The sequence below is a fragment of the Melanostigma gelatinosum genome (assembly GCF_949748355.1).
Source record: "Melanostigma gelatinosum genome assembly, chromosome: 15".
In the NCBI taxonomy this organism is placed as follows: domain Eukaryota; kingdom Metazoa; phylum Chordata; class Actinopteri; order Perciformes; family Zoarcidae; genus Melanostigma; species Melanostigma gelatinosum.
The window spans coordinates 6,147,712-6,160,214 of NC_136648.1; the positions used below are offsets into that span (position 1 = coordinate 6,147,712).

The following is a 12,503-nucleotide window of genomic DNA, read 5'->3' on the forward strand; positions in this document are numbered from 1 at the left end:
AGTAAGAACCCCCTAAAGTTAGTCTATTTACCTTTGGCCGTTTGATGAAAGCTGCTTTGTCGCCCTCTTGTTGTCATGTAGGACGCTGCCCAATAGTAAAGGGTTGACTAGTTTGCAGAGGTTTCTGGAAAAAAACAAGACAAATTGTGTTTAACTTTTGATCTGTGCTTACGATAAAGATATTCAAAACAACCAAACAGCAAAACCGAATGCAAGTTACCATCACATATTTAATGCTGGAAAACACTTGTTTAAGTATAGCAGGGCATGCTTCTCCAATCAGCCAATATGTATTTCCTGTTGCTGTTAATTGTTTGCGACTTAATTTTCATTTACCACCTCATTTAATTTTCTAAAGCTATTATACACATCATTAGTAAACCACTGACGGACAGCACACTCGCAGTTCTTCAATTTAAATGACTGACTTGTAGAACAATTCGACACGTGTTGAAAAACATTGAACTCTCGTTACAGGCCACTGGTAGTGACCGTCTGAGCCCAAACGGCTACACTCTTACTCTCGCGAGATCTTATATCAAGTCTCGGGAGTGCCGTTTCTACGGATACAGTAGCGTCGCAATCAGTGAAGAAGCTGCTGCACAGTCTCTTCTTCTACGTTACAAAAACAGCCTCTAATTTGTTTACGACGGCGGTACTTGGATGAATGACTTGGTGAGCTATTTCCTCGAAATACAACCTTAACGTATAAGCTAGCTATATAATATAATACATATTGGTAATGGTGGAGCTAAGATTGACATGCTGGTTAAGCTACCTTAAGGGTTATTTTCATTCAGTTAAAACAAAGAAGTGCAGAAGAAACTACAGGCTGTCACTCAACTGCAAAGCAGCCTTCAAATCCAGGGGAATCTCCATGTATCCACTATTTTACGATTAAAAAATATCCCACACAATATTTAGTCACAACATTGACTTCCTCCGTCATTTTTTTACTTTTATAAGTTGATCTGTATTCCTTATGCTGCAAACCGTAGATTATGGAGCATGACGATGAACTGAATGACTTGCGGCTTCAGTTCCAAGCGCTACAAAAACAGCAGGAGAAAAGAAAACTGGATAGAAAGAAGAAGAAAGAACCAGATCGGCTCGATGTCAGTGTTGGCCAGGATGATTTGGATCTTTCTCATCAAGGTATTCAGGCAGACAATCTCGAACACAGGTGAGTCTTACAAAGGCTAAAATACATATCATTTTCAGCTTAAATTGTTTTAATGCTTTATTAATAAAACAAAATATAAAAATAAGCAAATATTCTCCGGAAATATGATGTTAATAATCATGTTTTTGACTTTATTAATCAATGCAACACCTCCCTATAGACTTCTCCAGGATGAGAATCAAAATCTGATTTTGCTGGACCAGCTGAGGGAGCTGAAGGACGAAAATGGTCGTCTCTTCAAACTTCTGAGTGAGAAGGATTTTGAAATAAAACACCTGAAGAAGAAAAGAGAAGAAGAGCGACTGGTTTTAGCAGGTATGCCAGGTCTCTGCACCCACAGTGACGTAATAGATACATCACAGCTTCCTCGTGACTTATCCACTCATCCATTTATAGGCACATCAGGCTTGGCGGGTGATATCGCAGCCATCAAGATTGTTGAGCTGTCCAAGAAGAATAGAGAGCTAACTGCTGAAACTGAGCGAGAAAAGATCAAATCCAAGCAAAACAGCAACAGAGTCAAAGAGCTTGAGAAAGAGGTAACAAAGTGCTGCGTTAGGTGTGTCATTTAATTGGATTCGTGGATGGATCTTCATCATTCCAGCACACAGAGGTTCACGGTTTGTTTTGAACTATAAACTTTTGCTTCAACAAAGATGTCTTATGTTCTATAGCTGCAGGTGGCTTTGGTGCACTCTTCACCGGGGCAAGCGTTTGATGCAAAGTCACAGAATAAGAGGTCGTCTGAAGACTATGAGGTGATCTATGATGTGAAAATTCACATTCACCAAAATTGTATTTGTATGTCTTACTAGCTTTAATGAAACTCATCCATCTGTTCACAGAAGCAGGAACATCCAGCGGTGAAATCTCTGCAGGAGAAATTAGCTGCCGCCCAGCTGAGAGTGACTGAGTACCGCAACCAGGTTCAATCTGTCAAACAGGAGTTAAAAGTAGCACAGAAGGTAGAATCTATCACCCCCCCTCCCTCAAGAATCATCACAGACATCTGTGTACCAAAATATGAACTGCTACTGTCGTAGGTTTTGATCAGTGAGATTGGAGAGGTCAGCTTTCACCAATTACTAAGCTGCCCTGGGAGTTTCAGAGGTCGCTCTCAGCAGATATTGGCTCTTCAGACGAGGGTAAGCCAACAATGATAACTAAAGTCATGAAGTGCTTCACAGATAAGGTTATCAAGTTCCTTCCAGAGTTAGTTAATAAAGTGCTTAGCAAAGTAACTAATATAAGATAGCGGACATATAAAGCAGACACCTGAATTCCCCATGAACAAAACTGGGTATTGTGCAACAGGTGCGGGATCTGGAGCAGCAGCTGAACCTGTCGACTCAGCGAAGACAACCTAGTGTCCTGAGTGAAGAGGAAGAGTTTCTGGGCATGGGGGTCCTTCAGAAAACCCCTCCACAAGACAAGAACCTCAGCTACATCCGCACCATCGAGAAGGAGAAGAGGGAGGCATACGAGGTGTGTATGCAATGGTTGTAAATGAATCGAACGAAATTAATTTGCTGACGAGGCCCTGCTTTTTGCTCCACAACTGAACAGAGGATCTCAGTGGACTATGAGGCCCTCCTGAGGGACCACGAGGACGTGAAGAAAAAGCTAGACGCGTCCAAAGCCAGGAACAAATCTCTGTCTACCGAGATGAAATCTCTGAAGGGCCAGATCTCCACCCTCCTGGAGAAGGGTAAACATGACGATGAGTTCGTGGATGCTCTGCTGGTAAAGAGAAAACAATGTTATATACTTGGTCTATCGTCTATTATGTGTGCACACGGAAATTGTGTGTATGTGCATATCAATTTTACAGACGCCAGGAGCCACAGACTCTACTACATTGCCCTCAGCACTAATCATCTCTTGTACCTCTTGCAGAAGCAGCTGAGACAGCTCGGCCATCAGCAGAACGTGCAGAGCAAGGAGACCCAGAGGAGCCCGACACAGCCGCTGAGCAGTGAGCCTCCAGCGCACAGCGCTCTCATCCGGGAGCTTAAGCAGACAGTTGGTGAAAGAGAGGCCAGGATCAAAGAGCTAGAGGAGGAGATCCAGCAGCTCTCTGTCAAGGTAAAATCAGCAAAATGACCTCAGCAATAATAATGTTGTATTCGACTTCACAACAGTCAGATTAATTGAAAAGTTATTTTTTCCATTCAAGCTTTTGTCATTCATATTCAATGCTTGGCTAAGCCATTAAAGGTGTGTATGCTGCTGTTGCAGGAAGAGGGAGCGGAGAGACAGTCCAGCCTCAAGACAACAATTTGCAGTTCAGGATTCACCCCTGAAGAGGGAGACATTAACAAGAGAATAACATCTTCAGGGTATGTGGGATGGTTGTAATCGTGTATGAATATATATGATATTACTCCATGCAGTCAGTGACACATCTTGTCTTTACATCAGAAACTTATCTCCTCTGCCAGCTGTTACAGTAAAACTGGGTTCTAAGGCATCTTGTCCGGCAAAATTAGGGTTAAAAATCCACTCTGGTTATTGCCGGACTTTCAGTGAACAGGTTATTGAATTTGGTTGATGCCTCACAGTTTTTGCCCGAAATGGATTTCTGTTAGCTTGACTGTCTGTCAACTTTTTTCAGTTCAATTACTAAATTTGGTCATCAACTGGTGCTGCCTGCTGTGGGGAGCAGTATCGAATTCAAGTACGTGCACATCAAGCTGCTCTATTTGTACATTTCCTGATGTTACACATCAATTCATGCACCGCAAAAAAACATGTTCAAATGTTGCATCATTTTGTTCCAAGGGGCCCAAGTTCTTCACGATGTCCACACTGTTCAGCTGATGTGAGCGCTCTGATGACCCAGTGTAATGAATACAAAGTCCTCTGCCGGGAGAACGCCCGGCTCCTTGAGATGCTTCAAGTCCTGCAGACAAAGTAATATTCGCTGAAAACGTCGTTTTCTTCCTCCAATTTTTTGCTCTCAATTTTAAACTGTCAGTGGTACATTTTTTGTTGTACGTGTTTGTTGAAATGCAGTTCATCACTTCATTGTAACTTTAAAATAATTGCTGTATTGATTCTGACAAAATATCAAAACATGTTAGTGCTTCGTACCAGCAGCAATCGCCATGAACAGTCATAAGTCATAAGTAGGGCTTTTTTCGTGCTACCGTTCTCACTGAGGATGGACTCTGACATTGATAACAGCACAACATCATCATGTTGTTGTTGGCTCTTGTCTTTATCAAAGATGGTTATGTAGGACTATTCATTGTGAAAATGTTTCAAAGCTTAGACACTTTTTTTAAAGACTGATGTTGTGCTGCTCGTGAAAAACTGCCACAACAAAAGCACAACAGAAAGCATCACAGTTTCACAAGTGTCAGCGTCCGTGAGCTGAGAGGTTGTTTGCAGGTCTGTTTCATGATTCACACAAGGAGCACTGGACCCTTGAGATGCTATTTTTTTCATTTTCATTTTCATTTCCATCAAAATTGCCTTTCTAATAAGGTGTTCGGGGATGCTACAATGCTGCACCACTAAAATATTCTATTCATTTGTAGTCTATTGTAAAAAGTAATTTCAAGGACACGCCTGTTTGTTATTGCTTTCTGAGCATTGCAGGGTTGTTTCCACCAGGTCTCTGGGTTCTTTTTATTTACGTCTTCAGTTAAAACCGTGCTGCACGGCAACCAAGAGTTAGTATTGGAATTAAAATTCTAAACTAAGCGTCGCTTGTAGCAGAAATTAAAGCAAAGTAGCTTTCTACCCTTTTCTTCACTACAATCACATAACATTTGATTATGTCATTAATTAATAATTGCAAAAGTTATATGTTGTGAGTTGCTTTATCAATTTTATTATTCAGTAAGTAAGTAAGTGAATTCATACTTTCACTTGTCTATGTTCACCTCGAGCCTCATTAGTCCATCTGAACAGTCAGCATCAAGAGGAATAGTATCATTTTTCAACTAAATTCTAACTGTCGGAGCTTGAATTTTCCAGAGGGAAAGAGATGAACCAGAGGTTCTGGGAGGCAGAACAGAAGTACCAGGAGGGATGCCGCAGGGTAGTGACGGAGCAGCAGCTGGAGAAGACAACAATGGATCCAAAGTAAGGACTTTTGCAAGTAGCAACGGGAGAACTGCTAATCCGAGGTCAGTGATAGCGTGATGTGACAATGCCAAGGAGGTTTTCCAATTTCTCTTTTCTTTTTTTATTGCAATTTTGTGACTCAATTTCACACATCTCTGTCTCGCTTCAGGCTGTCACGACTCTGGATCTGAGCATCGTCCCTCGGGGTGGCAGGAGTTGCTGAGCAACGAGAACCAAATAGACAAACTGCAAAGACTGTGCAACAAATCGTTTGTAAGCATTGCATTTCTAGCTCCGACGACGCTGTCGCTGTCTTACCTGAAAACAAGCAAGAATTTTGATTTTGACCAGACGACAGGAATACCGATGCTTGGCAATGGTCTATTGCTCATTCCAACCCTCGTGTTTAGGCTGCACAGATATGTTTACGTTGCTCGTGTATGTTGTGTCCCGGCTGGTTACTTAGCTGGAGGAATACAGAGGTGCTGAGGGCATCGCTGAAGAGCACTCTCCGCCATGACCTGCAGCTCTGCAGTGACGTGATGAGACAAGCCAAGCATGTTTTCCTGCCGGCTCTGTGCCAGCGCAGACTAGACACTAACCAGGGGAACTGGTTGGTTCCTGCTCAACCTCCCCGTCCAGCTGAGCCCTATTACCTTCTCCTGTCAGATGTGACAAACAGCAGCCTGCAGGAAACAGGCTCCCCTCCTCTGCCACACAGACATCAGACAGAGCTCGCTATTTTTTCCCCATTTGAACCCTCAAAGACAGTTTTCGTTGGTTCCTTGGTGCGTTTCGGCAACTTCAGTAACTACTTGAGCACAGAGCTTTCAACTTAACCCTGATGGCATCAGACAAGTGTTCCTACCGATGACAGAAATGTTTGATGCTGATTTTGTCTGCTTGCTGTTTTATAAATGTCTTATGTCACATTTGGTTAAATCAATGAATGTATTTTCCTCTGCTGGTAACCTTACGTGCATTACAGGTTAAGAGAGCAACAATGTCTGTTTTTAAAGTATTTTTGTTAGCTAATGAAACATCCAATTCAATCAATGAAAGGGGAACCACATCTTGACCAAATGTTTGGAATATGTTGTTTACATTCATGCCTATGACCTTTTCTTAGAGTTTTGAATTTCATTTGGCTCCAGGTGGCTACATAAATGTGTGACAGGCCAAGCCAAACAGTAAACACCAAAGTTAAGTTCCCAAAAACTGTAACCATCCTTTCAAATATTACTGCTAATCATTGCTGACTTGAAACCAGCTGTGTAGGAATAGTGGTTGAAAATGAATGCGGGCTCAAGCTGCACAAACTCCCACTGTCGTCCTCCACACACTCCCCAGAGCATGTCACACGTATGTACAGGATGCGATCTTAGCTCCCGAGTCCAAAGGTTGTCTGGATATGCGCAGCCTGGTGGGAGTCTCTGCATTTATGCGAACATCCGAGTTATTTTCTTCCAAAGTAGCCAAAAGGATTTTGAGCATAACCCCCCCCCCCCCCCCCCCCCCCCTCACCCTCCTCTCCCTCCACATCACGCTTAATTTAAAAGCATGGCTGAGTTAGTGTGCTGCTTCAAATACCGCACTATTTCTTCCAGTTCCCTGTGGGAGATTGGCAGGTCCCCATTGGACTGAGCGAGAAAGTGCCACAAGACAAAAATATCAGAGTTTGGAAGTGATGAAGAAAGCCTTTATGCTCAGAGTAACACAAAACAGCCTGTGTTGAATACCTCCTGGATGGAAGGTGAGGTACCCTTTAATGTAGTCGAGTGAGATGTGCCATTGGAGGAACAGATGAGCTATCATATGGCTACCGCACGATTGCCAAATATGTGTATCGAATGCAGAAATGTGCGTCAGAAAGGGTGTTGATGGAGCAAACGCATGTCGTGGTCCCCAACTGCATCCAACTCCAGGGAAAATGTTTAACTTAGTGTCATGTTGTTTCGTTCTTTTTAGAAAAATCTGCCTTAACCGACCTAAACATCACATAAAACCGAAGTCAGTCTTTGTGGGCATGTACAATATTTTCCCAAATGTGTAATCTGAAGCTTTTTTTGTGGTAGGTGTTAGGAAGGCCAATATTACAAGCCATTAGCTTTTAAATGGTGCTCGTTGCTGCATGTTCAATATTCATTTTACTGTGTCATTTCAGTGAAAACCCAATGTTGCCGTTGTTGACTTCAGTCATGAAAGAGTGTCATCACTTTCAAATAAATTACGCTCCACCAAACAATTTTAATATGGTTTTATGTAGCTGTATTACGCAGAAAGGTGTAGATTTATTCCAAAATGCCCAATAACCCACCAAACCAAACACAAACTTATGTAAACACAGCATACGTAAACAGCCTCACCTATTTGTCATTCCAGGTTTGAATGACTCCTTTCTCCATCCTTCTCCTCAGAGGTATTCCCTCGTTCTGGACCAATGCTTCCTGCAGACCATTGACTGCATCCAGAAACTAAAGTAAATAGTGGAGCCGTGAACGCAGAGGTTAAAGTTAGCCATCAGTATACGAGGGATCTGTGAACTTCACTCAGGCCAGAAAACGGTTTGTGCCTCTATGAGTCCATTCATCTCCTAGTGCCTCTCATTTACATGTAATGGAAAGAAAATAAACAGCGGTGTCCTAATGTGCTCATTTACAGTAAGTAGAAATAAAGTAATGAGCTGTTATCTTCACTGAGACAGCTGCGAAGACTTTTTTCTTTTTTAACACAATTGAAATGTTGATCAAAGTATGCAGCATGAGTAAAATAGTTTTTGGCTTGGCTTGCAGTTTGCCAGTGGACAAACTCTGCCTGGTGCAGTCAGGTATCATGTCAACACTGTGTGCTTTTGTCTTTTTGTTCATTTCAGCGAGATGGCATCACTAGAATGCAGTGTGGTGAGTCGCGCGCTGCATTTACTCTGTTGTACAAAGCAATGCTGTGCTATATCGATTTAATACAGTACACTTCAAATGCCATTATGATGACCTCCTGGATAAACCAACAGAACGCAATCGTCCTGCTTCTGAAAGTGATGAACGAAAGAGTAAATAAATACAATAATGATACAGTCGCATTGTTCTTGTAGAGACTGTATTGTCGATTTGAATCAGATATTAGACAAAAAATACAAGAATGTATTATGGTGGTGACGTTACTTGAATATTCTAGCTGTGTTTTTTCTACTGAGAGACTTTGTTCGACAACAGTTCAAAGAGCATCGCTGTAGTAACCGAGCTGTGACTCTTGACTCTAGAATTGAATTGCTTTCCGGAAAATCGAAAACAATCAGTTTCTTCAGGAAATCCTCCGTCTCACATCTGATGACATTTGTGGCAAAAATAAATGAATAAAAGGCAGCTTTGTTTTAATTCAACATCTCTGTCAAAGACAACAGACATACATTGTGTACATTTTGTCGAACAGTATTTATTTGTAGCAAAACTATTCCAGAGCTGGGTGTTTGAATCATTTGTTTTGTCATATGTGTCCATCATCACCGGTGTTGGATATCCTTTATGTCTCAGCAACCGTAAGTGCAATGGCTTTCACATTTTGCTCACAAATATGACCACTGCCAGTGGAATCTCCTTCGTCCTGGAGACGTGTGCATGAGCACCCCTGGTCACAGGCTGCTGGTTTTTTTGTTTTGTTTTGTTTGACCTTACTTTGATAGTTCACAGGACAGAGAGACAGAAATAATTGGGAGAGACGAAAGGGAATGACATCCCACCTGAGCCACCTCAAAGCCCCAGGAGGCTGACAGAGAAATGTCTGCTCGTACTTTATGAATATCAATGCGTGAAGCTTTGTCTTGACACAACAACCTCATGCGGTGATTCATACTTAATGGGTGCTCATTTTGTCTGCACAGGCTCACATAGAGCGCTAATTAAAGTGATATGCAACCATATATTATCAGACCCAAACAGAAAAGTTCACTCCGTAGAGCGCAGAGCACAGGAGCACATCATTTGCTCAGGCTGAGCCTAGTCGGAGATAACAAGATGCTCAGGTATTTCAAGATGCTTTGACGCTTTCCAGACGATCCTAAATGAGTTGCATTATTATAACACAGTCCCACTCAATTTAGAAATGTACATAATGGTTTGTTTATTTCTGTCAGCTGCTGCATCCTGAACACGCTGTGAGCTGTTTCTGGCTCTTTTTCTTATATAACAGATTCCTGACACTGAAGATCGTCTGCAATTCTGCTGAATACACCGCGCATGTCCAGGCCCTAAGCTCTACCACCTTCATTGTCTTCTACCCACTGATACCAGACATTAATTTAAAATCCTTCTCCTCACCTGCAGGAGCCATGACTTATGTCTGTGTATTGTATCCGTTTGTATTGGGCCTACCTCGGGTTGTGGATTAGTGTGGCAGGTGATTGGTACATGGGGCACAGGTGCAACAGACAGCTAATGATGCATGGGTGACTGGGAGATCACACGGTTTTCACCACACGCAAGACACACCAGAGGGAGACCAGGAAGATGAGGTACGTCATATCGTATCATCTGTAAAGGTCAATTCTAATAAAATGGGAACCTCACCCAAAAGTGAAAGAGCCTGGACTCTCTTTATTGAAGCGAGTAAAGAACACGATCTTCTCCCGCACACAGCCGCGTGGCTAGTTGCTGGAATTTGTCACTATATCACCTGCAAAGCCTTAATTGGTCAGGGACCATCATATCTTAAGGAGCTTATAGTACCATTTTACCCTACTAGAGAGCAGCGCTCCCTAAACTCAGGGTTACTTGTGGTTCCTAGAGTCTTACAAAGTAGGATGGGAGCCAGAGCCTTCAGTTATCAAGCTCCTCTTCTGTGGAACCAGCCTCCCGTTTCAGTCGCGTATGCTTAAAACGTTCCGTTTTGATAATGCTTGTACTTAGCGCTGGCTCAGGTTTGCCTTGGACCAGCCCCTGGATAAGCTGCTATAGGCCTAGACTGCCGGGGGACTTCCTTGGATACACTGAGCCCCTCTCTCTTCTCTCTCTCCTCCTGTATGAATCCATGTCCTATTAATGAACATAACTTTGCTTCTTCCCCGGAGTCTTTGTGCTTTTTTGCCTGGCAGGTTTCCATTGATCGTGGTTTTATCTGGACCCTGGTCCTGGTCCTGCCTCCTGCTGTGACCCTGCTGACACACTGCTACTATCATTATTATTAGTCGTCACATTGCTTGCTGTTGCTGATACCATTACTGCTTTTGTTATCATTGTTATTCTCCTATATCCACTTCTGCTGTTATTCGTAGAAGTCATTTTTCCATTATTATTCTGCTTGCTACTCTCATATGAATACTTTCTGTGATATGCATTGAATGTGTTGTAACTCTGTTATGTTATTCTGTAAAATATGTTTACAGCTTGTAAAGCCTTCTGAGGTAAATTTGTGATTTTGGGGTGTACAAAATAAATTTAATTAAGTTTTTGTATATGTTTGCAGTGTTTTTTCTGAATGTTTTGTTCAAAGGAGTAATCTTCTTCATTGTTTCATCTATTATTATTTTTTTCTTAATTGTCAGTCTCTTAGCCACTATACATTTTCCCAGGGTAAGGCCAGGGTATAGATGGGAGCAGAACTTTTCGCAAGGAGATTTAATGACAATAAAGCAAAACCCGAAGCTTTGAGCGAGCATATGGGTGAACAACACAGCAGGCTCTTTTGTATTCCATGATTTGGACTTGATTGATGTAGTACTTGTGTCGTGATTGCGTCCAACACCTCTGACAAAAGTCAATCACTGGGAGCTGCAGTATTTACGACCATAGGGCTGAGGACAAGGGTTCTCATTACCACCAAAAACCCGATATAAATCATCATCAGGGAAGTCAGATTCAAGTATGCTACTCTTTTGGAAGTGTGTGCTCCGTGACCAATACATGTAAGTCATTGTGCCCCAGTTTCTATGGTGATTACTGGGCCATTCGTAGTGTCTTTTAACGGAGAGAAAATCAAGAAAAGATTGGGCAAAATGGAACTAAATGCTGCTTTTATACCTGCCCTGAGACGTGACCATGATTGAATCAATGTGAAAAGCATCACTCTGCAGGCTGCTTCAGCCTGTGTGTTTGCAGTCAATTTACCTGAAACCTTTATGTAACCTCATAAAGCCAGTATAATGTTTGGCTATTATAGCAGTAGGTGTGGAAATTGGACATTCACGAGATGGGATGAGGTTGCATAATGATGCCCAAATCCATATTTATTGACTGAGAGACATTTCAGACCTTTCTTTTTCAAAATCAAGCATAGTCCAATGCTGCTAGCTGGACAGCTTGGAGTACTAACAATGGCTGTTTGTTGTTACCTTCACAATGATGATTTTAGGGGAGTGGCTTTGTAGGGAGCCCTGAAGGGAAGGGCTGTCAGTTTTGCCTACTTGCCAACTTTTTCGCTGGATTTAGCAACCTCTGCTAGTGCTGCTAGCTACTTTCATTGCGAAATAACGCTGGGCTTGGTTTTTTGGTTTAATCTTCTTTTTTTTTTAAATCGGACTTGCTTTTACCGGTTTTTCCAATGTTACCTGCCTGAGCTGAAGTGAGAGCAGCCTCGTATACCTTGCACACCAAAAAACAACAAATAATTTGATTTCTGAGCTAAATTCAAACGACTGCAACCAAAGCAGTTTGACTCTGAACGTTTTTGCTCTTTCCTCACATATTAGAAACACTGATGATTCCACAGCCTTTGGCTCTTCACATTCTGCCACACCGAAGTGACGAGGCTGTGAGCATTTTCACACTCCAGATTCTGAAGCAATAAAGTTGATGACGCTCACAGCCATTTGCTTCACAGTCCTGCGCAGGCCAACCTCACGGCTAACTGTACTGCCCATCCCCCCACACTGCGTTAACTGCCTGTCCCCAGCAGGATGAGCTGGCTGTAAACTACACCAGGTCTATTGATTAATTAATGCACCCTAACTGCAGGGTTGGCTCCCTGCACTGGAGCAGTGTTTGGGCTGCCTGCAGTGGTGACTGCCGGTGTGTCTTTGGTGGGTTCTACAGTGTTGTGGGAGAAAGGAAAGAGATAGTAGAGCAGAGCAGCAGACAACTGAATATGAGAGGAAGCCGACAGCACCATAGTCACCATTAATCACCCAGGGCCATTGTGGTCCTGTCCTCTATACGGCGGCAGCGCGGGCAGGCAGGCAGACAGAGAGGAAGAAGGAGAGAGGAAGAGGCAGAGGAAGAGGGAGATAGGGGGCAGGGTGGCTGCAGGGAGAAAGAGT

General features: G+C 42.7%; 1 protein-coding gene across 1 annotated transcript; it reads left to right on the forward strand.

Moving 5' to 3' along the window:
• The first annotated feature begins 597 nt into the window (after window positions 1-597).
• On the forward strand, window positions 598-5,681 carry ccdc13 (coiled-coil domain containing 13). The gene is made up of 15 exons (XM_079285261.1): window positions 598-675; window positions 999-1,183; window positions 1,344-1,498; window positions 1,580-1,722; window positions 1,858-1,941; window positions 2,029-2,148; window positions 2,227-2,328; window positions 2,498-2,668; window positions 2,750-2,926; window positions 3,080-3,268; window positions 3,422-3,522; window positions 3,798-3,860; window positions 3,965-4,096; window positions 5,168-5,275; window positions 5,427-5,681. The coding sequence occupies exons 1-15, from the start codon at window positions 664-666 to the stop codon at window positions 5,446-5,448; spliced, it is 1,764 nt and encodes a 587-aa protein (XP_079141387.1). The 5' UTR covers window positions 598-663; the 3' UTR covers window positions 5,449-5,681.
• Window positions 5,682-12,503: the final 6,822 nt, after the last annotated feature.

Excerpts from the sequence above, each read along its gene's own strand:
- ccdc13 (XM_079285261.1), top strand. Across the intron at positions 3,269-3,421 it reads TCCAGCAGCTCTCTGTCAAG|GAAGAGGGAGCGGAGAGACA; the intron begins GTAAAATCAGCA and ends CTGCTGTTGCAG. Across the intron at positions 5,276-5,426 it reads AAGACAACAATGGATCCAAA|GCTGTCACGACTCTGGATCT; the intron begins GTAAGGACTTTT and ends GTCTCGCTTCAG.